At 41.7% G+C, this 27,320-nt stretch overlaps 1 protein-coding gene across 5 annotated transcripts; it reads left to right on the forward strand.

The window, feature by feature from the left end:
- The first annotated feature begins 1,189 nt into the window (after positions 1-1,189).
- Positions 1,190-24,310, forward strand: LOC128785914 (24-hydroxycholesterol 7-alpha-hydroxylase). Of its 5 annotated transcripts, none has more exons than XM_053938791.1 (12): positions 1,190-1,594; positions 8,415-8,550; positions 9,328-9,502; positions 11,074-11,223; positions 12,093-12,186; positions 13,635-13,733; positions 15,605-15,695; positions 16,765-16,898; positions 17,737-17,832; positions 19,688-19,789; positions 22,634-22,721; positions 23,433-24,310. In XM_053938791.1, the coding sequence occupies exons 1-12, from the start codon at positions 1,418-1,420 to the stop codon at positions 23,489-23,491; spliced, it is 1,401 nt and encodes a 466-aa protein (XP_053794766.1). In that variant the 5' UTR covers positions 1,190-1,417; the 3' UTR covers positions 23,492-24,310. The 5 variants fall into 5 exon arrangements, with proteins under 5 accessions (XP_053794766.1, XP_053794765.1, XP_053794767.1 ...); XM_053938790.1 differs by having other exon boundaries at positions 19,701-19,789; XM_053938792.1 differs by lacking the exon at positions 19,688-19,789.
- Positions 24,311-27,320: the final 3,010 nt, after the last annotated feature.

Consider the following 27,320-nt stretch of genomic DNA (forward strand, 5'->3'; position numbering starts at 1 on the left):
TGTACAGGAAGAGAGTTAAACTGCATTTGTATCTGTATTTGTTTATGCCCACTGCCTCTTGCCCTTTCACTGGGCACCCTGAAAAGAGCCTGGCTCTATCCTCTTTGCACCCTCCCTTCAGGTGTTCATACAAACGGAGAAGATCCCCCTGAGCCTTCTCTTCTCCAGACTGAGCTGTCCCAGCTGCCTCAGCCTCTCCTCAAATGACAGATGCTCCAGCTCTTTTTGGCACTTCACACTTGGCAGAGGATCACCTCCCTCAAACTGCTGGCAGCACTTTCCCTGACACAGCCCAGGGTGCTCTTGAGTGCAAAGGTCCATTTCTGACTCATGTTCAACCTGGTGTCCACCAGGACCCCAGATCTGCAAAGTTCCCATCCACCCAGGTGCCCCCTCAGCCTGTACTGCTGCATGGTGTTGTTCCAATGCAGTGGCAGAACTTGGCTGAACTTCATTAAGTCATTTTTTTTTTTTTTCCCCAGGAAAAGCTGGACCAGGGGATCCTTGGGATCCCTTCCGAGCTGTTATTCTCTGACTTTGAGATAAGTCACTCTCTGCCTATTTTCCAGCCTTCTGAGGTCCCCTGAGCAGCAGCACACTCATCTGGTCTGTCAGTCACTCCTCCTGGTTTTCCGTTCTCTTCAGACCTGCTGAGGGTGTGTGGGGGTAGATGCTGAGAGCACTTCCTGGGGCTTTTTATACTTAATGTATTCTGTAAGTAATTTTGATGTGCCACTTTCACACAGGCAAAGGAACTAATCTGACCTCTCTGAAACCTTGTCTTCTGACATGGCGCTGATATAATAGAGGTGGCCAGCAGGTTTTGATCTGTCAGTTCAACCTCAGAAGCATTTCTCTGCTCCTCAGACACTGGACACACATCTAGCCTTCAATGAGAAATCTCAGATAGGTGAGAGATACCTTTCTTAAGGTTTCTGCTTCAGGTGATGCCTGCAGAAGTTTTTTGCCATCTCTGACTCGCTGAAAGCTAAATGTCTGTAAATCACAGGCTCTCTGCTTTGTAATCTCAATACTGCAAAAAACATGTATATTTTTTTAAGTTGAAGAAGGCTCTGCACTGCTTTGCCAGTGTCCATGGCCGTGTCCCTGGCTGCCCGGGTGGCCTTCCAGCAACTGGTGCAAAGTCCAAGGCTTTGCCACAGCAACATCTAGGCTTTGCAAGCGGCAGAGTTGGTCCTCATCCCACAACAGAGCAGAACTGGCTCTGGCTTTTCCAGAACAAGGGTTTGTGGCCTGGGCTGCTCAGCGCTTTCATCGTGCTCCCGGGGCAGCGCTGGCTGGCAGGGCCGGTCACAGAGGTCTCGCGGCCGAGCTCGGAGCGCGGCCAGCGCGGCCATGCCGGGGCTGCGGCAGGCGGAGCAGCTGCCGGGGCTGGGACAGCGGGCGGAGAGGCAAAATGGATCTCGCTGTGCTCTTGGCAGTGCTCCTGGGACTCTTCATTGTCAAGGCTCTTTTGTTTCAGCTGAGAAACCCGAGCTCCCCTCCGTGCATCAGGAGCTGGATCCCTTGGATTGGAGCTGCGTTTCAGTTCGGGAAAGCTCCTCTGGAGTTTATAGAGCAAGCCAGAAACAAGGTAATGCGTGTGCTGGCCTGCCTGCTCGTGGCTGCGTGCTCAGGGTGGCTGCCTGCAAGGGGAAAGGCAACCAGAAACTTTTGCGTTCAGTTTTGCCCTTTCCTGTCACATTTTATAAGGTCAGGAGCATTTAAATGGTGACGAATCGGCTTAGTACCACCAGCATTGGTGAGTTGTGGATCTCATCCAGGCACGATCTCTGTGCTGTGATCCTGTTTGGACCTCTGCCGTTGTGCTTTTGCAGTCTGGCTGTGTGTTAATTTTGGTTTCAGATAATGTAGAAAGCTCTGTGCCAAGTGCTGGGACCAGAAAACTACTTATTTGCATGCCTAAAGTTAGGTGAGATTTTTGAGCACCAGCTGGTGTCCCTCAGTATTCAAGCAACACACAAACGTACTTGGCAGACAAAGTTTTCTGTCCTAATAATCTTAACTAAACATGGGGGTCAGGATTTACCCCTTGGACTTGAATTTCTTTTTCTGTGTCTGTCAGATAGAAAGAGATCAAATTCTCAATTTCTAGATATTTAATAATAACTGACATAAATCCCAGTTTCCCACTTTCATTCAGGGATTATATCACCTGCTACTACAATATAGCAGCCTTGAGTGTTCCATGCTGAAGGATTACAAAGCCCCACTACTTGCAAAAAATAGCTAAAAATGAAACCACTGTAAATCCTGAAATTTGGGGGGGAAAAAACCCACATCAATAAATACTGGATGTTTAAAATTTGCTTTCTTATTTTGAACTGCTAGATTTCATAGTTATATTTCTTTTTGTTTTGTTATAAACTCAGAGGATTAAATCTGATCTTTGAGAACAACAAGGGCTGTCAATCTTGTATTAAAGCACATTGGGTGCATCATGGGGTAAACTCAGAGGTATGGTCTGGAGTTTCTTGGCTTCTCTGTGCTTGACAGGTCAGTTTTAATTTTATGTTACTGTGTCTTTCCTGTAGCTTTCATCTGTGCAAATGCACACTCATTGGCTCTGGGTTAATTAATTTTGGTGTTCATTTGCCTGGAGACCCCCTAAACTCCGGGTTGATGCTGTGGCGGCTGCGTCTGCACACATCTGCACACACCAGAAACACCTGAAGGACTTCATAAACCTCTGGTTTTGTTGGGACAGAAACTAGAACAAGAAACTTTTTCAATGGCTGAAAATTCAAAGAAGGAAGAGAAGGCTTTCTTACATCTCTCCATTTACTGTGTGTTTGCTGGTAGGGTCTTTCCTTTGACTTCTAGTCTAGCAGCTCCTTCTGACCTCTCTGTGGTCTGCCTGGGCCAAGGGGGATGTCTCCATCCATCCATCCATCCATCCATCCATCCATCCATCCATCCATCCATCCATCCATCTATCCATTCATCCCTCCATCCCTCCCTCCCTCCCTCCCAGGTTGGCCACCTGCCTGCACCAGCATCACCTGACAGTCCCCCTGTCTCTGAGGAAGGCCACTTGTTTGTTGTCCCCTTCCTCTCCTTAAACCCTCCTCAGGCACTGAAAGTTTCCCTCCCTTCCCACCTCCCACACTGGCATGCTGTGCTGAGGCCAGGAAAAATAAGTCTTTTCCTGCCTGCTCCCTTTTAAAAGAGTAGGCACTGTTGGAGAGTACAGCCAAACAAAACATGTGTTGCTGCCAAAGGGGTCATTAACAGGCACTACAGGGCTTGCAAAACACATCAGCAATAATTCCAGGCTCCTTAATACTGCCAGAACAAGGTTAAGTGTCCTTAGTATGAGCAAGCTGCCCTCGTAAAAGGTGTTACAGAAACAGCTTTAGGCAGTGTGAAACCTCCTCATCTCTACAAGGTCATTATCTCCAGGGGAGACTCTCACAATTCTTCCCCTGGATTAATCCTTCAGACTGTCAAAGTGACACTCATGTGTTTCTTAATTCCCTTCATTCTTAATTACTTTCTTCCTTAATTCCTTTTGTGTCTATCCTTCACTGCTTTTTCTCTCAAGCCCTGGGTAACACAGTAAAGTTCCACTGCTTTCAACCTGCCCTTTGCTTGGAGTTTGCTGCTTCTATTCTCCTCCCACGGAAGAACATGTGGGCTGGAAGAATTGTCTCCTTTCCCCCTTGTGTCATCACTGGTACTAAGAAAAGAAAGTTCCCCTGCTCTAATAAAATATTTAATCTCTTGTCTAATAAAAGATACCACCTCTTCCTCCTAAAGCTGCCTGGTGAGAGAAGTTTTGCAGCAGTCTGGAATGGACAGGGAATAACCAGAACCACCATGCCACATAAAATACAGGGTGAGCTGCTTAATGAGGGGTTCAAATGGTGTGGCTCCCCAGTTTGCCTGGCAAACATGGTAAGAGTTAGTGAGGAATTTCAAATTCTTCTCATCAGTTTGCTAATTAAGCAAACAGAAGTTCAGTTAAACCCAGGAGATTGTTCTGCACTGTTGTAGGGACCTGTGGGATCCATATATCCCTCTTAGAGAGTGTTGAATTGGGACAAGGTGCCGTGTCCTGGGACTGTTGGCCTTTCTGTGTGTGGCTGGGTGAGGGATGGCTCACTAGGTTACACTGCAAGGGGCACGTGGAGGGGGTCAGGCTGGAGAAGGCTTCTGGTGGAGCATTTCCATACCCAGTGTCCAGAGCTGAGTCACTGAAGGTCTGTGACTGGTCCCAGGTATAGAAGACCAAAATGCTGCAGTCCCTGAGCTAGAGAGGGGACATGGCATTGACCCTGTGCATGTGCACACCCAAGGGAGAGGAATCCCACCCAGTGCTCCCAGCTCCCAGCAGAGCTCTTGGTGCAATGCAGCTGTTTCAGCTAAGTGTGGTTGCTCCCCGTCAGTGCCCCTGGGGAATATGACTACTTCCCTGACTTCCTTTGGGATTTTGGAGAACATCCTTCTGAAGTTTTTGTTTCTTTGGAGTGTTACTTTCCTTAGGCTTGAATCTGCCTCTCACCGTGGCACTGAAGTGTTTCCCAATCTTTGGAAAAAAAATTAGGTTTAATGAGTGAAAGCAGTAAATCTTAAAAGCTTTTTTTTTTTTTTTTTTTTTTTTTTTTTTTTTTTTGTTTTTTTTTTTTTTTTTTTTTTTCTTTCTATGTCTGTCTATGTTGTGAAGTGTCCTTAAAAGCTGTTTCATAGCAGAAACGTGGGTGCTGGCAGCAGAGCCTGCACTCCATTGGTACCTTCCTATAACACAAGTGTAGGTAGAACTGCCCCACAGCTCATTCCAGGAGCTGATTTTATTGCAGTGTAACATCAGTGTAATTACACATTCTGACAGATGAACAGTCTGGTTATTCAGGTGTCTGTCTGGGACAGCAGCCATGAGGTGGTGCTCAGTAACAGGGTGTAAGGAGCAAACCCAGGTGAGAGTATGTAGCCTCCTGCTTTTTCTTCCCAGCTCCTGGTTTAGGGATTTGATAGGCTGGAATTTGCATTCAGATGATTTGACCTAATCTCTTCTGTTATCCTATGTATATAATATGTATCTTGTATATTCACTGCTGTGCATTGCACTGCAATGCATAGCAGTGAATCCATAATTTAATCATGACCCATATGAATATAGTATTCTGTCTGGTTTTAAACCATCTAACTCCTAATCTCAAGCCCATTAGCTTTTACATTATGAGAAACTGAGAGTAATGATTCTCTTTTCCTCTTTTCCTGAGATCTAAGTCCACTTAATCTCCTTTTATTGAAATATTCATGCATGTTGTGCATCCCTTTGACTTTGACTAGCTCAGAATATCCTGCTGAGCTGGAATGGGCAGAAACACAAATTAAATTGAAGATGCAGGCACAGCATGGGTTTAGATGTTTCTTGTCCTCTTTGCTCTCCTTTCCTAGCAAGATAAAAGCTCCAGAATAATTATCATAGCATGGTTTGGGTTGGAAGGAACCTTAAAGATCATCTCATTCCAACCCTTCTGCCATGACAGGGACACCTTCCACTATCCCAGGTTGCTCAGAGCCCCATCCAACCTGCTCTTCAACAATTCCAGGGCATCCACAACGTCTTTGGGCAACCTGTGCCAGGGCCTCACCACCTTCATAGTAGAGAATTTCTCCCAAATATCCAATGCAAACCTACTTGCTTACAGTTTGAAGCCATTTATTAGCACTTGCATAATAGATTTTGGAGTAATTTCAGAGTGTCATTATTCTAAGCTGCCTTCTGTGACATTTCTAGGTCTTCTCATTTTTTAGGCTCTCAAATGACTCCAGATCATGAGTAAACTTTTAGTTCTTCTTCCAAAGAATGAATTAGAAGATACTTCTAATGCCACACATTATATCTCCCTAAAAGCTGTACTGGGCTCTTTTTTAGTACATCCTATTTATTTACTGCTAATTCCAATCTTTAGTAATGCTTACTGTAATTTTTTGAGTACCAAAATGACTCTGAGGCTTCCCAGGTCCTTCTGGTAGTACGTTTGCCTGTCCATCCTCCTGTTGCTGAGGATGATTTAACAGATCACAGTAGGGAGTTCTGCAACTTCTTATTTTAATTCCTCAAGAGTTCTGAATTGAAATATTTATCACTGTTTTACCTGGAACTTGTTTAAGTCTATTCTGCTCAATACTTCCTTCAAAACAAGGTCTCAGTGCATCACTCTCAGTGAAAGGCTCCAAGGTGGCACTTGTTTTACGCTGATGTAATCCCTAACTCAGATTCCTATTCCACTGGGTTTCCTTACACCTTGACTGTTTATCAGGCTCAGCAGCACATTGGGAGACTTCCTGCATCTGGCATGCTTGGAAGAGTCTCTGTTGTTGGGAAGGCAGATTGCCTTTGTTAGTTTGAGTCTCAAACCTTTCTTAGTAGTTTAATTTTGCATTGCATTTATCAAGTGTCATATCTATTTGGACACAAATATCTGCTTTCTGAAACATTTGTGTTTGAATATCTGCCATGACGGTGTTGCTCCATGAGGCTGACTTATTCTGGAGAAGGTCATCTATGGAGTTTTCTTATTTCAGTTTTGTTAAATATTGGTCAAATTTTAATGATTCTAAATAGATTGCAGGAAGTTGGATGAGATTCAGACCCAGATTGTTGATGTGGGTGTTTCAGGTTACCAAGATGGTCACTGGACACATAGTGCTGTCAGTGGAGTCAAGGGCAGCTCAGCTCCTCCAAAAACAGGAGTGCAGGAGATGGTTTGGTGAATTGGTTTTTAGGATCCCCTGACTGCACAGACTTGATTTCTGTTGTCTATTATAGGATCTCAGACATCTTGCTCACATGTAATCACCTAAAAGAAAGTGTTCCAATCTTTAATTGAGAGCAACCTTAATTGAATAATTGAGTGTTATTGCAGGTTGCTATTAGTTCATATTTAGTTTTATTTTAAAAGTAATTTAAGTACATTTTAATGTTAATTTAAAATTTTAAAAATCTAATTTTTAAGCACGGTAGAAATTCACTGATTTTTATCCACACAGATGATGAGGACGTGGACATCAAAAAGCAGTCTTAGAAATTTAGCTGTTATGGAGTCACAGAATCACAGATTGGTCTGTGTTGGAAAGGACCTTAAAGCTCAGATTGTTCCACCTCCTGCCATGGGCAGGGACAAATTCTAGTGGACAGGTGCTCAAAGCCTTGTCCAACCTGGCCTTGAATACTTGTTATTAAAACAATATTTTATTTATTATCACCCAGAGAGTTTGAACTGTCACTCTTACTGTAATAATTTGCAGTTGAAGGACACAATCAAAATTCAACTGATGCCAGGAGGAATCTTTTCCTTGGCTTCAAAGAGCTTTTGATGAAGCAGGATTTACACTACAGACACCAACAGCAAAAGAAATGGTTAAAGTCAATGGCATAAACAATGTGAGCAAGGTAGAATGATCTTTTTATGCCTAAAATAGGCAGTAAAAAGACAGTAGATATTTCACATTTGTTTTCTAGTTTAAAGTACTTACAAATATCAGGGATTGTTTTAACAATGTAGGAATTCAGAATTTAATTCCTATTGCTGGAAGTTTCAAGAGGGCTCTAGGATATTAGATTAAGGGAAGATGAAATAATGACTTATGGCATCAAAAACCTTTCCTGAACCTAAGTCAATCTGTTCTGCTCAAAGGTTGTTAGCTATTTGGATATTAATCTCTACAAGAAAGAAATCATTGGTATTAGGAGAAAGGAAAGGAAAGGAAAGGAAAGGAAAGGAAAGGAAAGGAAAGGAAAGGAAAGGAAAGGAAAGGAAAGGAAAGGAAAGGAAAGGAAAGGAAAGGAAAGGAAAGGAAAGGAAAGGAAAGGAAAGGAAAGGAAAGGAAAGGAAAGGAAAGGAAAGGAAAAAGGAAAGGAAAGGAAAGGAAAGGAAAGGAAAGGAAAGGAAAGGAAAGGAAAGGAAAGGAAAGGAAAGGAAAGGAAAAAATAAAGAAAACTGAAATAGTAAAAATATGCAGGAGGGTAGACTTTTTGCTAAAACAGTGTAGACTGAAATAGTAAGAATATGGATTTTTACAGTAGTGGTACTTTGCTGTGGCAGCCAAAGGATGCAGTAGATAATCCATCCCTTGGGTTCTCTAAATCCATGTAGGTTGTATTGTTTGAGCTGCAATGTAATTCAAATATTAAGTGTTAATTTAAGAGAAGAAATCTCTTCTACTCTTCAAGAAGTCAGGCACACACCACATTCCATTCTGGTCATACATCTGCAAATTTTAGTCTGATTCATGTTCATCTTTGTGCAGTTCTGAGCCAAGGTGTGCAGAGAGCAGGAATGACCATGTCCTCCCTCCTCACCTCTCAGCAGCACTGAAGTCATGCTGGGGCTCCTGCAAAATGTGTTAACAGTGTACTGACAGGAAATCTTTCTTTGTTGCAGCATGGACCTGTGTTCACAATATTTGCTCTGGGAAAACGGTTCACTTTTGTGACTGAGGAAGAAGGAACTGAGGCATTTTTTAAATCTGAAGACTTAAATTTTGAACAGGCAGTACAAGAAGCTGTCAAGAATGCAGGTAACTGAGACCTTTCTCTTTTTTAAAGGAAACCAAATCTAGTTACCCGGGAACATTAAAGCCCAACCAAAAGCCTGTTGGCTTTTTGATCATGCCTTAAATGCTTATTTTAATCCATGACCATGCTATGAAATGGTGAAATTCAATTTCTCCATGATGACTCAGTACTGTAAACCAGCTGAGGGATTTGGATTCAGTCTCAAGGAATCAGAAGTTTCTGATCCAGGGAATGTTATTCCTTTTACAGTCTAGCAACCCCAGTTTGAGATCAGGTCCTTTGCTGTGGCTGGACACCCTACCTGCTTGTACCTTGTTAAGAGCAATCTTAGGTAATCCTATCACTTCATGGAAAATCAGCTTGCAGCAATAATTAGTTGTTACACAGTAGTACAACAGTCATTAGAAAAAGATGAGGTGTTTATGAGGATGTACTACTATAGCATGGAGACACAAACTGGTTGGTTTTTTTTTTTTCACTTCATTCAGTTTTGTGGTGTGCCTGCACATCTCTGTACATCCCACTGGGGGGAAATCTCTGGATTGCTGGTTCTGACACTGAAGCTTCACGAGGCAGGAAGATGTTACATGGACTGGGAGAAGCAGACTCATTACCAAAATCTTTACATGGTTACAAGGAAGCTTCCAGGGAAGTTTACTTTAGGAAAATTAGGGTTAAGGCATTTAAATTAGAGTCAAAAGTTATGAGTAAAAATGTTCACACTATCTTTCAGTGAAAAATCTACTTTCCAAAACGTTTCTGTTTCCTTTTGTATTTAGTCTCTGTTCCTGCAGAAGCATTTTATCAGAATCATGGTATCCTCTACAGCATGATGAAGGGGAAAATGAGTCCCACTAATCTGCACATGTTCTCGGGCACTTTGTGTAAGGAGCTCCATGAGCACATGGCTCACCTGGGCACGGAGGGCACAGGTGACCTCAATGACCTGGTAAGGTAAGGGAGTTTTGCAGCACATCTCTAACTCAGGGATGTCCTATGTGTAAGGGAAATGTTTCTGTAAAGCAGCTGGAGCTCAAAAGTCTTACAAAAGTTTTGTCTGGATGCTGATCATAGCTTCATGGTTTCAGGTGGCTCACAGAGGGGATAGGGTTTCATGTAAAGGTGTTTCTCCTGATTAGGAGAAGCATCTGAATTGCTTGTTTGGAAAAAAAAAAACACAGCATGTTCCAACAAACCCTGTTTCCCAAAAGATGGGATAAAAGCTTCACATATTGATAAAGAACTTAGACAAAATGCTTAATATTCTGCAGTTTGAGAACTTTCCATGTTTGAGCCCAGCTTAGCTTGAAGCTTAACTAGGACCCTCTGCAACTGACTTGGCTGCCAGAACTTCATGTTAAAAAAAATTTGTTTCATGTGACAGCAACAAAGCTTTTAACTCCTTATTTTTCCTGATTATTTGGGACAACACCTATATCTTGTCTGTCCATCTGTACTACAAGTTGAACTCATGGAATCACAGAATGATTTGGGTTGGAAGGTACCTTAAAGATCCTCTTATTCCATCCCCTGCCATGGGCACCTTCCACTGGAGCAGGTCACTCAGAGGCCCATCCGGCCGGGCCTTGAAGACTCCCAGGGATGGAGACAGATACTGCCTTTGTTTTGGACCTGTTCTAACACCTCACATTCAGATTTTCTTTTACTGCCTTTTCCTACATAATACAGTAAGATACAGCTGTTAGTGCAATTAAATCACTTGACACCTCTCACTGCAGTTACTGCAGTTTGGATTACCTGGGGAAAAATGGGGAGAGGGGCTTTGAAATCTAGTAGGGGGTGATTGGTTCTGCTTTGCTAAACAAGGCAAAGTAAAACTATTGGAATGCAACATTCTGCATAATTGTTATTTAGCTGCATCAACATGATAGAGCCACCAGATGGCCCCCTCTTCCTAATTATCAGAAAATCAGGAAAGTGAGTGCTATTCCCTGAAATTCTCACTTAGCATCTGGGACACAGCAAAGGCTGCACAAGAGTTTCCTGGAGTACAGGAGAAAAGTCTGAGGAAGGAGCTCAGAGTTTGCAGGATAACAGAGGAGCAAGCATGAAAGAGTGAGATGGAAAGAAACCAAAAAAGCAGTATCTGCCCAGGAAAGCTGCAGCCAGAGAAGGGATGTTTCAAGATGTTTGATCCAGAGGGGTTTCTGCAATGCCCAGAAGATTCATGTGGGTCAAACTGAAATGAGAGGGGTGGTTAATGAGGAGAAGGGGACCTCAGTGGCCAGAGCCTTTCTGCTCTGACTCAAGTGACCAAACCCTAGCTGGTGAAGTTCAGCCATGTGTAGAAGACCAGCCTGAGGTCTGTGTATCTCCTGCCTCTGTTTAAAATCTGAAACAAGTGTGTGGCTGAGGTGTGAGCTTTGTGCCAGCCCTTTCACACTGATGTGACCTTTGAGTCCCACAGCTTCCAGGGCTGGCAATCCATCGTGCTACATCCTGGTCTAAAACTGCTGCAACAGCTCCCCTGTGGCCCCTTAGTCTTGGGCATCTTGTCCTTGCAGGCATGTCATGTATCCAGCGGTGGTGAACACCCTGTTTGGGAGGGGCATCTGCCCAACCAGTCCGAGTGAAATCAAGGAGTTTGAAGAGCATTTTCAGAAGTACGATGAGGACTTTGAATATGCTTCTCAGATGCCCGAGTGCTTCCTGAGGTAAAGGGGTAGAGATGATGATTGTGGTGTACCCACTACAGACATTTATCTTGCTGCAGTGTCAGCCATGGGAAGCATTTCTCCTGGAGGATGATGCCCAATTTTTATTGATGGTGTGCCCTTAGGTGAAGCAGGCTTTTAGCTAAATGCTTCAAAAAAGTTCTGACCTTGTCTTGTGCATTTTCCTGGTATAAAGCAGAAATAACCTGGCTTAGGTAAGCAGAGCCCAGCTTGGACCTGTCAGGGAACAGCAGAATGGGGTAAAGAGCAAAGGCTTGAGCCTAAATGTGAGTCCCAAGCTCAGGGGGCCTCCAATGAGGTGTCTCTCTACTCTTTTGCACACCTCAGCTGTTTTCCCAGTACCAATCCCAGGTTATATGTGTGTGCTGGCATAGAACTGACTTTGGGTAGAGACATCCAAACCCTGAGGAGGTGCTTCCAGATACTGTCAGTGTTCTCAGGGCCATCTTTGCACCTTTAGTACCTCAAAATACCTTCAGTAAGAATTGAGGATGCTCTAAAAAATAGCCTTGATTTTCTTCAAGAAGATCATTCTTGAAAAGATTGGCCTAAGCAATCTGTCCAAATCAACAATGAAAACATGTAATAAAAAGGTATGAAAATGTAGGAGTGTTGCAGTCCCAGGTCCTGGCTGCAAGAGGAGGTCTGGCCAAGGTGAAGGCCTTGGATGTGCTGTTCCTTATGCCAGTCATCACTTCTGTCAGTCAGAGTGACACTTGGCTGTTCATCAGCTGACTGCTGCCCAGGGGCTTTTGGAAAACATCCCAAGGAGGGCTTTTCATGGAAAAGGAAATGTTGGTTTGTGCTGCCTCAGTTAAGTAGTTCTTGTTTGTTGCTTTTTTTTACAGGAACTGGTCTAAATCCAAAAAATGGCTTCTAAAATTATTTGAGAAAGTAGTGTTGGATGCTGAAAGGACCAACCCTTCAGAGACTGCATCCAAGGTAAACATCCGAAGCTAGGAAATAAGATGACTTTGTTGTATATTCTGACTGAAGCAATGGAGGGCAGGAATTATTTCAGTACTGGAAGAAATAAGTCAAATATGTCAGCTTTTATAGCTATACCCAAATGTTCCAGTGTTGCTGTCACCTGCAATAGGACAGACCCATAACTTTGACTCTTGTTCCTCCATTTAGTTCATTTCAAGCAATTCTGAGAATGAACATCTTCCCCTGAGGAATTTTAAGGCAAGGGTTCAGAGCTATAGCCCATCCCCAGCCTGCACTACCACACTGCAGTGAGCAGTTGAAAGAGGTGAAAGACCCTTCAGTTGTTTCATTGAGAGCACCGTGCTGTGAAACTTCAAAGCCTTACATGTGCTATTTATAAACCCTGGTGTAGAGTGAGCAGATCCTTCAACAGCCAGGCTGGTAGAAAATAGCAGATTACTGGATTGGGAGCCAAGTACCCTAAGTATTGATTGTGTCAAAGCTGAGATAAGTTGTTCCCCTGGTTATTCTCCTGAGCTCTGGCAGGAATTCTGCCGATAGGGCTGACAAATGTGATGGCAGACTGGCCTGGGAATTTTGACTTACCAAATGGTTGTAGAACAGATCATTAAACAAAACAGGTTTTATTTAGACTTCAAAAGCTTTACATACTGCAATTTCTTTAATAAAATAAACCAGATCAGCAGAAAGAAAGAGAAGGGTGGTGGGAGGTAGGAAGGTGCAGGAAGAAGGAAGCACAAATTTGGTGTCTTAGATTGGATGGGAATTCGGAAAAAAATCAGCTATTTTTTATTCAAGACTGGCCTTTTCCCCTCTGAAAAGTGGGCAGGAAGCTTTGCCTCAAGTGCATGGTTGCTCTGCATTTAAGGAAATACTATAAACAAAAGCTGATCCTAGAACATTACACAGTTGCTATAGTTTCAAATATCAGCCCATTGAAGTCACTGCTTAGGTCACCAACAAGGTGCCTGAAACTAGGGAATTTGCTGATGTGTCAGACCATCTCTTTATAACAAGCACCTTTTTGGTATGAACAGAGAGAGCATTTTCTTCATTTCCATTTGTTCAACTGGCTCATTCCCATTTTCAGGTTCTTTAAAACAGAGGTGTAGAGAAGGAATTAGAATAGAGATTTTTTTTTTTCCTTTCTTCCACATACAAGCAACAATGGGGAGTGAGGGAACCTAATCCTCTAAAACTTCACGGAAATTGAGAGCAGTGAAAGTATTCAGGAGGAATTCAAGAGTTCTCCTTGCTCTCTATGTAAGTCTCACTTTCTCTTAATAGCTGTCATCTCTACATTGTGCCTTCCAAAAAATCTATAACTAACATTACTTCTCTTTGAGAAGCTAGTCCTTGAGTTCTAGTAAGCCCTACCCCAAACTATATTTTTTAATATGTTCTTGGAAATACAGATTATTTTCTTTTATTTTTAACAGACGCTTCTACAACATCTCCTGGATAACTTGCAGGGAAAACATCTAGCTCCCAATTATGGTCTCCTGATGCTCTGGGCTGCCCAAGCAAATGCTGTACCCGTAAGTACATCAGCTGCAGAAACACCTTCTCTCTCTCCTGCTCCAAAGCCTGGATTTGGGAAGGAAAGGCTTTGAAGCAGAGGTCACACACACTCCGTGGATTCCAAAGAAGGGATTATCACGCCCACATGCATCACTACAAATATACCCAGGCTGCAATGTCACAGAAGCAATGACAAGAAAAGCTCTTCTTGTATTTTTCCTAAATCATGTTGTCCCTGTCATAACATTTCAGGAACATAAGCCTCACAGCTATTGAGATCACAGTCTTAAGCTGTGAAGAGCATTTAACTCTGTTTTGAAGCACTGGGGCTGTATTACAGAAAAGACTATTTCAGATACCCTGGTGTTACCAATTGTAAAGAATATCAAAAGCATAATATAGAGTAACTTCATCTGTGTGTAAACCCTCGAGTGATTTTGTCTCTCATTTTTTTGGGATCTGCTGTACAAATGCCAGTGGAAGAAAAGCAGTAGTTTGATTCTAGAGCTCTTAAGTTTTGTCTGTGTTAGAAAAGGATTTGCTGGATTAATGACACTGATATAAGTATGCTAACAAGCCCAATATATCTAACACAACTTAGGCTGACCAAAGACATTTATAGGAATTTCTCAGATGAAAAATTCATAGCAGCAAAACCATCCTTTATTTACCATGACTACTAAGCTCTTTCCAGCACAGTTATGTCCATTACAGATGTGATTTAGAAAAACATGATAGTGAGTTATTTTTATATGTTCCCCTAACGGATATATCTATGTTTTTTGGAGATTGGATATTACTGCATTTTAGCCTAAGGGAAATTCATCCATTTCAGTGAGGTTTCTGTGGATTCACGTGTTGGCGTAAGTGGGAGGCATAGCCTGCTGTCTGTTATCAGGATAACTGACATTCCTTCCACAACACTTACTTCTGTAATATTCAGCTGTAAATAGACATACAGATATTTTTCTGTTTCTCAGAATAGTAACAACCACTGTTCCGGGGAATGGAATGACGAAAGAAAAGGCCTTTCACCTTCCAAGGGCATTTTTTACAAGCAGTTTAAACCCTTTTATCTGAAACAATTCAGTTATCCCTTCTTAGCCCGTGGAGAGAAGCCACAGTGTCCAAGTGCTGTACAGGAAATCTAAGCTACAAGATTTGCTTTGGAGAAGGAGGGCTGCATCCATGTCAGTCTGTTTGGGAAATAACAGTCAGAGTTTCATCCCTCACCAGCACAGATGGCCCACGACCAGATCTGTGTGCAGGCTGCACCTCCTGCTAGCTCAGCAAGAGGAGAGAGACTCCTGGCATTGCTGCCAGTCCTTCTGGTTTCATCCTGCTTAAGAGGATTTTCTCCTTTCCTAAATTTCTTGATTTTCAACTTCATTGCATAATCACTTAGCAAATTATTTCTAAAGGGGATATACTACTCTTGTTTTGCTGTTAATTAAAACTTTTCCTGCCCATTTTAGTGTGACTCACTATGACAATGCCCTGCAAATTATTTAACCTCATTTCTGCAAATGCTAATATGAATTTATTTTCCTTTCATTCCTGCAGCTAAAACTAATAATGCATGATGATTTAGTAGTTCATTTAACACCTAGTTATTTGAAAATAAAGGATTCTGTGTTTCAAAGCTCAAGGCCAAAGCTATATAATGTTCACTAAAGATAAGTACACAGCAGATGACTAGACATAATCTCCCAGGAGCTGAGCCCTTAGATATGGATTTACCCAGGAAGCACAGCTCCCCGTATATCTCAGCTACAACAGGCACATACAAAAAAAGTGCAAATGTTTTCACCTGCCTCTGTGATTTGCTAAAAAGATACTGTCATTCTGTTCCATGTCCCTAAATTCAAGGATTTCCATCTCTGTTTAGGTTGCATTTTGGACCCTTGCTTTCATACTCTCTAATCCTTCCATTTACAAGAAAGTCATGGAAGACCTGGCTTCTGTTTTTGGCAAAGCAGGTAATAAATCTGATTTTGTCCTTCTGGAAGCTGGAAGTGATTTATCCTGTCTTGGCCCAGCACATGGCACACTTGGTCAGTGGCTGGGAACAATGGGTGTTCCAATTAAGGGTGCTACTGATAGCATAGAGTCCAGCTCTCAGGTCTTTACTCAGTATAAGCTTAAGGCGTACTTTTAAGCAAAAACCCCTCTGATGTTAGCAGAAGGAAATAGGAAAAGAACAGTATGTGTTTTTTTCTTCATTCCCATCAGAAAATAACAGTATGTGTTTGTTTCTTAATTCCTATCACTTAAACTTAGATTTTTATTTCCCAGTCTTATGCTTTTTCCAGGCACCTAATAGGGTCAGTTGAGGTCTTTCAGTTCAGGTGCTTTTCATGGTGTGCTGTTCACCAGAGTTACAGCTATTCATGGGAAAAAAACAGTCCAGGAACTGTTCTCTTTTCTGTCATCATAGGCAAATTTTTCCAGCATGGTTCAGCCCCCATGAGTAACCTCTTTCCCTCAAAAAGCAGTCACCTACTGGGAGCAGTCATTCCCATATGCAGTCCCTTGGACCAGACTTAAACTTTCACAGAAGGCTCTTTGTTGACATGGGTCAAAACTGTATCAAGAAACATGTCAGTAATTAACCAATAAAGAAAATTCCTGAAGCCTTTCTCCTGGCCTTGTTTCATTTTCTAATGTTAACAGAGCCCAAGAGCTCAGCCATGGATTCTTGTCTTGGTGCCTACAGTCCCTGAGATTTCCATGCAGTGCCCTATGAAAGCACAGAAAAACTCTGAAGACTTTTAACTTCCAACATGACTTTGTTTGGCCCCTTCTATCTAATGCCATATCTACACCTACATTAGAGTTATTGAATTATGTTCAGTGGCTTTTCTTAAATTTTACTGATTTAGGTCTATTTATTTAGTTTGAAATATAAAGACAATTTTTGAGTGTAAACAATGCCTTGAAGTCTTGAAGTATTTCACCCACAGTCCTAAATCAAGACATGCCAGCCTGTATCAAAACAAGTATGAAATGTAATTTTGACATGGAGTCTTCTTTCTTATGCCATAACAGGTAAAGATAAACTGGAAGTCTCTGAGGAGGCCCTGAAAAAGATCCCTTTCATTAAATGGTGCACTTTGGAAGCCATACGGCTGAGGTCTCCAGGTGCAATCACCAAGAAAGTCATAAACCCAATTAGAATTAAGGTGAGGTTTGGTTGTGGGGTTTTTCTTCCCCCAAAGGATGCTGTGTGATTTCTCTGGAAAGGGTCCTCCCAATAAAAGTGGTAAAATTGCAGTGATAGAGATATTCCCCAGCCTCACATATGTATTCTTTTTAATAGATTTAGTCATCAGCATTAATTTATGAGTGGTTCGGATTTTCTGGCTTACAGTCTTGCCTTCAATTTTGAATTGATTTAAGATTGAATTGAATTGAACTACAGATACTGATGGCATATAAAAGAGGAATCAGACACAACAAGTATAGTAGAAGGAACTACATTTTAGTTACTGATAAGACTCCTTTCTGTCCTCTTCACTACCATTCAGAAGGGAGGTGTCAGTATTCAGAAATCTGGCAAAGAAATGTTTGGGAAAAAACCCACACTCTTAAGGAATCAGTGCTCATGACTATTTAACATTACTGATCAAATTACTAATTTCTACTGTCATAGAAGGCTTTCTTTGAATTTCTTTGTATTGAAGGAAGTATTTAACAAAATACTTAGAAAAAAGAAAACAGCTCACATGATAAATCAAGAAGCAGGAAAGACAGAAATAATGCTTTTGATCTTTTGATATCTAAAAAAAAAACCAAACAAATTAGAACACAAATAATCTTTCCACCTTCCCCACTGTTTAGGTTTTATGGAAAAAAAATAGCAACAGCAAGAAGAAACTTCAAACATGTAATATTGCCACCATGGCTTTATCACCTTCACTTGTCTTTTCTTAGGATCTTCTGCTGATGGAAGAGAACTACCAAGGAGGGACTATTTTGTGAGATTTGTAGTTATTTTCTTAGAGATTTTTCTCTTTTCAGAATTTCACCATCCCTGCAGGTGACATGTTGATGTTGTCACCATATTGGTTGCATCGGAATCCAAAATATTTTCCTGAACCAGAAGTGTTCAAACCTGTAAGTTGTCACTCTTAGTGTGAATATTTTGCTGTCTTTTCTCCCTTTCACTTATTTTACAATAAAAGCATATGGAGAAATGTGCTTAAATTTGGCTGGAGAATGGCCTTGAATACAGAGACATAAGGGAGGAGCTTGTAGGAATAAAAAAAGTCTTATAAATTCAGTGACATGTTGCAAGTAATTTGTTACTACTTTGATATCACTTTGGTCCTGACCGTATCACTCTCTGTAACTCCCTGAAAGGATATTGCAGCCAGGTGGGGGTCAATCTTTTCTCTCCAGTAACAACTGATAGGATGAGAGGAACCAGCCTCAGATTGTGCCAGGTGAGGTTTAGATTGGATATTAGGAAAAGTTTCTTGACTGAAAGAGCTGTCAGGCATTGGAACGGGCTGCCCAGGAGAATGGTGGGGTCACCATGCCTGGAGGGGATGTGTAGATGTGGTAGGTGGGGATGTGGTTTAGTGGTGATTGGCAGTGCTGGGTTAATGTTGGACTCAATGATCTTAGAGGTCTTTTCCAACCTAACCAATTCTGTGATTCCAAGTATTCTCCTCTCCCTGCCAGATGATTTGTCGTAGGTATTATCTCTGCTAATTCAGTAGTTAATCTAGTTTCTTGATTATTATTCCACTGCAGGTGGCTGTGTGGGCAGGCTTGTAACTGCTCTTTTTAGCACCATCCAATGTAGAACAGTTTGTCTTTTTTATAGAAATACATCAAGGAGCATTTTAAACAAAACTTCCCTTCTAGCAAACTCTTCCTGATTTGATATCCCTTTTAACAATTCCTGCTTCTTTGAAATCTGAAACTGAAATTCTGATACAGCAGCTTAATTTTTTAGTAACTTTATTTCTAAAGAGCAAGTTAGCTTGTTTTTTAGAAACTCTCCCTTTTTTCATGAGGAATAGATGAGTGCCCCTTGGACATTGTCATTCCAGATGTGTGACCTTGCTTCATCACTACTGAGATTTTTTTTTCTTCCTTATTGGATTTTGATGCTGACAGGTTTCTTCCTCAGAAGTCTCTAAACAGTCCTAGCTGAAAAAAAAAAAAAAAAAAAACTAAAATAGATAAATGTGAGATGATGTCTTCTCTGGGACAACTTCATCAGAGGAGTTCACCACCAGAAGCTTGACAGGGTGTTACTTGGCAGAGTAGCACTGAGTTTGTGGAGGCTGGTACAGTTTGTCACCCAGCAGTCATGAGATTTGCTTCTCTCAGTGTCACCCACCAAAACTTCAGCCAATATTGCCTTGTCCCTTGTGTTCTCCCTTTCCTTTCAAAGCAATTTAGGATGGGGCAGGGATCCCTTTGGGTACAGACAAGCTGTTTTTTGTGGAGAATCTCTCCTCTTCTCATACACTGGCTTACACCAGTTAAAGTTCATAGACCTTGCATTTGTCTGTGCAGAGTGTCTTAGAAGCGTTTTTTTCTGTGCAAGATGTGTGTGAGCTATTTGTGGGTCAGGGCACAATTTTGTGGCTGAGGCTTCCCTCTGTACTGGTTGAACATTTGCATTTGTAGGTACATTTAAAAAGAGAAGGTTGCATTTTAATAGCTCAAGATGCAGGATTTAGGAAATGGGGAGGTATAGGAAAACTGCTTTGGGGGTAATTTTGAAAACTTCTCCAGCATTTTAAGGCACCTAAATGTGTTTCATATGGGACCCTCATTTCTTTCCCTGATTTGGTGTTGACTTTTGGATCCAGACTCTAATACTCACAGGTTGAATGCAAAAAAATGGAATTAGTGCAACTTTGTATTGAGGATTAACTGTCCAAGGTCATTTTTAGCCTGAAGAAATAAAGTTAAGCTTTATTTATATAAGGCTGATTTGGAAAAAAAAAAGTTTCTTCCCACAGGATCGTTGGAAAGAGGCAAATTTAGAGAAGAATGCTTTCTTGGACAGCTTTGTGGCATTTGGAGGAGGGAAGCATCAGTGTCCAGGAAGGTCAGTGAAACAGCTGGAATTTATTTATTCCCAAACCCTGCAGAGAACTAGTCTCTTGTACTGGGCTTCTCTTACTCTTGGAGATAAAGTGTTTGCTTTGCTCTTTGCCAGTCTCCTAAAGTTTGGCATCATCTGCACCTTGTTTAAATTGATCTGAAACTGGTTTCATTCCTGGAAAAGATAGGTGAAGTCACAATAATCAGGTGGAATCTGAGACCAGTGTATCAAGGGATATTGCCCCCCTACCCAGGGAAGAAATTCAGCCTAGCTCTGCTCCTGCTGAGGTTTCTTTTCATCAAGGGAGAGTTGCTCCACTTCCAAACACACCATTTTACAGACACAGTTATTTAGGTTGCCTTAAACCAGTTCTAAACAAACCCACAGAACATTTATCAGGTCTGAGACTCTTTCCATGCTCTGTGATGCCATTGACATCTCTGCTGATCTTCAGGTATCTTAATTGGCTCCTCAGTGTTTGAATCTGGTCTTTGCATTAGGGCACACAGAATTGTATAATGGCTTAAATTGCAGATCCTGTCTCACTTCACTCCTCCAGCAATGCCAGCCTTGGTACTTCCTGCATTCCTTCTGCTGTTTTTTCTGCTGTCCCTCTTCCTGGAACAAGTCCCAGGGAGCCAGCTGCTCTTTGTTCCTGTGTTCAGACATCTCTGTGCTCAATCCTCTGCCTTCAAAACCTGAGCTCCTCTGAGACAAAAGTCTCCTTAGAATCCTTAAAACCAGTCATTTTACCTCAAGTTCCATGTGGAGCAAGGAATCTGGAGGGTGTTTCAGAGGATCTGCATTCTGGAATCTTCACCCTGTGGTAGGCTAGACATGAGTGCCAGGTAAACTTTGTGAAGGCATTAAAGACATGAGCAAAATGAATAAAACTGCTTTCACCATTTAGGCTTGCCAGGGGGAAGTGCTCACTCACTGTACCTTGGTGGTTTGTACCACATTCCTGAGCTAAATCTGAGCAGAGCCTCACTCCCAGCTAGGGCAACAGCAAAATTCACAAGAGGCGTCTGCAGGTACAGGGAAAGCTGCAAAACAATGTTTCTGAAAGCTGCTTGTTTATATATCCTGACCTATATCTTTGTCCAGGCTGTTCTCTGGATTCTGATAACATCTTTAAAATAAGTTTTTGTTTAGAGAGAAAAGTATTACATTTCTACACAGACAACAGATGGAGAATCTTGTTCTTGCTGAGAAACAAAAAAGCCCTTTCAGACCCTTTGGCAGTCCACATGGTAACAAACACCTTCAGGTTTTTCAGTGATAATTGTAAAAGAATAATGTGATAGTCTTGATAAAAAGAAAATTAAATCAAGCGTTGTATCAAGGATTCCAGGTTGCAGATTTCCTTCATGAAATCTGACTGATTGAAACAATGATATTTCAAGTTTAAGATGCATTTTTATTTATTTTACTGAGGTTTATAAATGAAACGTATGAAACATTTCATTTCTCCATTGCAAAAGTTCAGCATAAAATTAAAAGCTAATTTAATCAAACTGAAAGCTAGTAAATAACTTAGCTGTCCAATATTCTACCAAACCAGTGTGGATATAGCTCCCAAAAAGCCATTTCTGTGCCATGTTTTTTACCTAAAAGAAAAATTTGATGTCAGTTTGACTACTTTGGTTGAACCAGGTGAGTATTGCCTATGTGACTGTGCTTGTGTTGCATGGGTGTGTTGTCCCCTCAAGCACTGGGGTCCAGGGCCCTGCTGTGCAGACAGAGTTGGGACTGGAAGGACCCAGCCTTGCATGGTGCTGCATGCTTGGAGCTTGGGTTACATCCCACCTGAGCTGGGTTAATAGCCATCAAAATATCTCTGCACTCCATTCCCCTGAGCCAAGGCCACCAAAAGCTCAAGGCAATTCCAGTGTGAAATCACAGGAATAATTTGGGTCTGAAGCTGTGCTGAAACAAACAAGGATCTTCCCACTCCAGAGCCCAGGGTGGCTCCACGTGCAGAGCCTGGTGGCTCTGCAGGAGTTACCTTGGGTCTGTGAGGCTTTTTAGTTTCCCTTCACACCTGCCAGGCCAACTCCATGTGCAGTCATGTAGCCTCTTCCCCTGTGAATTCCCCCATAGCTATTTTATCCAGGATTCCCAGCATTTCTCTGTAGAAGAGCAAGGTGGTATTACTGTTTTAACTGGGTATTTAAGACTTATGTCTAAACTCTGCAAGTGAGCAATCCCATGACATTGCATAGGTGCACACTGGTGAATGCAGAAAGCTCTTGTACACATAAGCATTAAAAACCAATAGCCTGGAGGATTTCACCTGCAGTTATCCAAAATCTTCTCTGGCCTAAGAAGGACCTTTGGGAGAGTATTACAGAAAAAAGAAATCGTGCCCTTGGGTCTCCTACTGCATCCTAATGCTGACGCATTAAATAATAACTCCCACTATCACCACTCTCTGATGTCACCAGGCTCCCAGCTGCATTATATAACTTTATATAGCACAATTAGTCATATGGCCTATTCTGTCTGACTGCCTTCTCACTCCTTGGAAGTTATTTCAAGTCAGCAAGTGTTAGGAGAATATAAATGTTTATATAGTGGAAAAATCCATAATGATAAGGAGCTGGTTTACAATAGGTGTCAGAGGGATACTGGCAGTCCAGTGTTCCACCAGAGTAAGAACGGGCAGCAACCACATTCCTGTTCCTTGCTGAGTAACAAACCCGAACTACAGCAGTTTTCCTATGGAAGATAAACTTTCAGGCAGAACTAAAGCACAGAGTCAATGACACCCTGTTTCTTACCTGATCATAACACACATGTGATGGTCAGTCTGGAGGGCCAACGCTTTCCTCCCTTTTCGTGCAGGTGGTTTGCGATCATGGAAATCCAGCTGTTCGTTGTGCTGTTCCTGTACAAATACGAATTTGTGCTGTTGGATGCAGTGCCAAAGGAAGTAAGAGATCCATGCATTTGTGTAGCACTGTCCATCTTTATACCTTTCATTCATCAGGCTCAGCTGAACAACCATGCTCAACTGTGGTTACATAAATTTTGAGAGGAGTATTATAAAACATGTAATGAACAACTCGATTGTTGTTTTAACTCAGAAAATCCAGGTAATTTCATCAATTCCGGTTACTGGGGCTGCACTGCCTATACAAAAAAGTGCTTACAAGAATGTTTTGTCTCATCATTGCCTAAACATTAGCAGAGATTTGATACTTGTTGCTTACAAAAACAGTAAATATGGAACGAGATCATTAATACTTTAAAGATATGGAATCAGATGTTACACTTGTAGTGCTCTTCCACTCCATATTCAGGGGTGGAAGGTAAATGGTTAGGGTAAGACTGAATGAGCAACAGAAAGGTTTTACACTTAAGGTAGAATGGCACAGTTGCCACTTCATTATTTGAATATTTTGAAAGTATTCAAAATTGCAAGGGTTTCTTAAGGGCTCATGTCTCCCTGACAGAGTGACTGGAATAATAATTAACCATGAAGGCCCTACTCAAAGGCTTTGGCAAAGCCTAGAAATAATTATTGGTATTTGGTCTTGGTTCTCTAAGACTGAAGATGCAGAATGCTTGTATCTTAAAGCACAATGTTAATTCCATTAACTAAACTAACTGACATGTTTTTCTGAAATTCTTCTTTCTTCAGAGCCCTTTACACTTGGTGGGGACACAGCAACCCATGGCACCGTTACAGGTCCAGTATAAATGCCGGGAATGAAAGTTGTGCAGCACTGACCTTTCTTTGCCAGCCCATGCTGGATGGATGGACCACTGAGCTGTTTCCTAATCCCACATCTTCAGACAGCTTCTCTGTCTGCAGAGTTCTTGATTTCAGCTTTCAATGCTGTACATTGTGCTGTGCCAAACCAGTGCAGTCATACCTGTGCTCTCCCCTGGCTGCCCATCTCCCAGTGCTTCAATCCAAGCTCTCCTGCTGCATTCATAATTTGTGGGCCAGTTACTCACTGTCTTTGCAAATCTGATATACTAAACTCACCAACCAAACATTCAGGACAAAAAGCTGCAGTGTCTGGAAATCCTCTGTGGAAGCTGTGCCAGAACCAGTGGAGAAGCAGCTCCCTTGGGCCAGGTGACTGCTACCTGCAAGGTGCTTTAAACCAAGGCCAAAGTGGTGCCTCATGCTAAGAAATCACATTGGTAACAACAAACAGGTCCCTGGTGCTAGTGTGCACAAATCCAGGACAGTCTGAGCAGAGACCTTTGGATCAGCTCCACATCCTGATAAACTGTGGGGACTTGTGTGTCACTGCCTGTGTGGGCAGGTGAAGGTCTGGCCTACTCTGCCTACAACCAGTGCCAACTTCTTGCAAATAAAATACATTTGTAATGGAAAAATTGCAAGCCTTTGGGATCTTCTTCCACTGGAGCACCTGAAATGTCTGCTGAGCTTTATTTTGCTCCACAGGATTCAGAATCAGTCCTTGCATGAATTTGCAATTAAAGTTTGACCATGTTTAACTGCCAATAAAAAGTGATTGCAAGGAAAGCTGTTCCTGCTCATGAGACTGGTTGTCTGTTATTATCTAGAACACTTTTAATTTCTCTCCCATGAGTTATAGAACAAATTACACAAATCTAACAATATTTAATCCTGTAAAGAATACCTAGTGAAAGTTGTTTGAAGACACTGTCAAATAAGTTCAGATACCAACACTTTAACTGCTGTCAGATTTAATATACAACAATGGCTAGCATGTATTTTTAGTCTTATAAGTAAAGATTATTCATCATTTTAAAAGTATTTGCAAAAAAATGGCCTCATGCAAATAGACTTTGAACAACAGAACAAACTATGGGAATAACATGCATAGGAAAACAACACATTGTATAATTCATTACATGGTTGGCTTACCTTTGTGATAGAACAACTTCAGTGATTTATATGGCTGGAAAATGATTCATCCAACTTTTATTTTAGCCCATAATGGTTAACTGTGTATGAATTGCAATCTTAATTGCTGTTCCAGTGTCTCTTCCATAACTGAAGGCCATTCCCTTGGATTTCATGCATGATATTACCTGGAAGTGTATATTTTAATTTTAAAATTTGGAAATGACCATAATATTTGTAAGGCCAGGCTGGATGGGCCTCTGAGCAACCTGGTCTAGAGGAAGGTGTCCCTGCCCATGGCAAGGGATTGGAACTGGGTGATCTTTAAGGTCCCTTCCAACTTAAACCATTCTATGATTCTGTGATGATTTTTATAAATATTTTGCATTCACAGACCTTCACCCTGATCTGCCAGAGAGGGGGCAGGATGAGGCCACTGGTGCTGTTTGTCTGAGTGCCGAGTGTTTCTGTCTGAGCTGGCCACTGGAACCATCAGTGCATACACACATTTTACACATCTGTGGATGTGTCTGCTGGATCCAGGGGTGTGGAGCTGCAGCAGCCTCACCTCTGTGGGGCTACTGGATTTAGCAACTCCCGATCAGTTGCGAATCAGCTGTGAAAATATTAGTCCTGAAAAATAGGACATGTTTTTATGAGAAGTGCAGGCTTTTGGCAGGAAATAAATACCTGTTCATGGCAGAGGTGAAGAAAAGTGGGCCTGACTATGGGGTCCCATCACTGCCCTGTTGATACTCGCTGTACTTTCCAAGGTGGAAAAAAACAAGGCAGGTGGATTAGTAAAGCAATGTGGTGGTCAAGTGATAGAGCTAAAAGGGGTCTTCTGCCTGGAAATAATCCAGAAGCTTCTGGGGGAGAGAAAGACTTTCCCATGGGACAGGCCTAAACAGGCATTAAAAGGTCACTGCGATACCCTGCGCAGGAGTGTATTAAGAATATCTAAATTATTCCTCTTCAAGTGCTTGTCCAATTGTCTTTTAAATACAGCAGTGCCAAATTTCCATGGGGGATCTGTCCTCTTACCTGACTCTCCCTGCTGTTAGAAAGCTGTCCTACATATCAGGACATAGCAGGAATCAGAGTAAGTTTTTATTCATGCTATTACCACAAGACTGTAAGAAGCCAAAGATTTTTAAGCCCACAAAGAAATAAAATGTATTTCAAGCTACCTTTTTTATTTCTACCTTCTTATGAAGTCTGGGTGTTAAAGGGAAAGTAGTGGAGCATCCCTCAAAAAACATCTTAGAAATTGTAACTGTTCCTCCTCCAGATGTGGCAAAGGCCAGATCTACCTGATAAATTCCAGTGTCAAAGTCATTGAAACAGTGGTAAGAGTTGTTGTAATGAGACAGGGAATCTAGTGTTATGAGGAATGAGAAATAAAACTCTGTTACATGAATTTTCCTTTAATATTTGTATATCAGAGAAATGTTTCAGGGGGAAGAAAAAGGAAACTAACACATTCCAGACAATTTTTTTATATACTTTTGAAGAAAGGATAAACATTTTCCCTGAAATATTGAATTTCCTGTGGAAATATAAAACTCCTGAAAACATTTTGAATTAAAATTGTTGACCTCTTGTAAGTGTATCTTCTCCAGTCAGCACAGTGAAAAGATCACTCACAGTATCAGCAGCCACCTCCCAGAATAAACTTCTTTCATGTCTTCCCTCTAATGAGCCTCCCCAAAGGCCCCTCTCAAGCCAAGTATTTCAAGTGGTCTTTTTCTTTTCTGTGCCACTGATTGTCACAGAACCCAGAAGTTTAGACTTAGCACATACACCTCCTCAAAATAGCTGTCTGGGGACTAAAAGATAGGGCTGTGACCATTGAGAGGTGGGCTAAAAATAATGACTTCCCCTCAAAAAGAAATTAATTTTAAGGCCCTTGCTCTGTGCTGGACTTAGGCAGTGTGCCAAGCAAAACTTGACTTAAGCATGTGTTTTGCCTTAAACAAACACTTAAAATGGATCTGGGGAATAAGAATGGATTTTGATTTAAGCACAGGCTTAAGTGCTTTGCTGAACCAGGGTCCAAAAGCCTCAGTCCCTAACCTGTTGTTTACAGTTAGTCTTGGCATCTGCATTGCAATTTTAAGGACATACAAAGGTTAGTGGAAATACTGAGGTGGCTTTGCTCATTTTAGGTGAACCTGGCACACATGAAAGGATATTAGGAAGCATTTATAGCCCAAACCAGTAGGCTTTGTTGGCAACAAGCATCTTTCCCAATTATTTGGTACATTCTAAATGCGTGGCTCATCAGACTGCAAAAAATACTCCCTGTCCGCCTTGTGGTAGAAGGAGAATTGGACACAGGAAAGGCAGGCAGAAGAGAGCAAGCACTTAATTGCAACAGCCAAGGAGAGGCTTTCATCATGTGGCCATTCTGGATGACATTCGACATGTGACTGATTGGCACAGCATTATTTGGGTTTTTCACTTTGATCATAAAATTACCAGGAAAGGCTTAATGGAGTTATAAATATCTTGTTTCCATGAGAGTCCTGGGAGGATAATTATAGCACTGAAGTCTTTACAAAGATAGAGCATTTATAAAATGATATTATCTGAGGCCTCCAATGGATAATGTAGGGAATTCTGCACTCTATTCCCAGCTCCCCTATTGACTCATTGTGCTCTTTGGGTGAATCACTTCAT

This window comes from Vidua chalybeata, chromosome 3 (assembly GCF_026979565.1).
Source record: "Vidua chalybeata isolate OUT-0048 chromosome 3, bVidCha1 merged haplotype, whole genome shotgun sequence".
Lineage (NCBI taxonomy): Eukaryota > Metazoa > Chordata > Aves > Passeriformes > Viduidae > Vidua > Vidua chalybeata.

Bases quoted from the DNA above. Each gene is read 5' to 3' on its own strand.
- LOC128785914 (XM_053938791.1), top strand. From the start codon at position 1,418: ATGGATCTCGCTGTGCTCTTGGCAGTGCTCCTGGGACTCTTCATTGTC. The intron at 13,734-15,604 runs GTAAGTACATCA...ATCTCTGTTTAG, and splicing joins CCCAAGCAAATGCTGTACCC to GTTGCATTTTGGACCCTTGC. The intron at 22,722-23,432 runs GTAAGAGATCCA...TTCTTTCTTCAG, and splicing joins TGGATGCAGTGCCAAAGGAA to AGCCCTTTACACTTGGTGGG.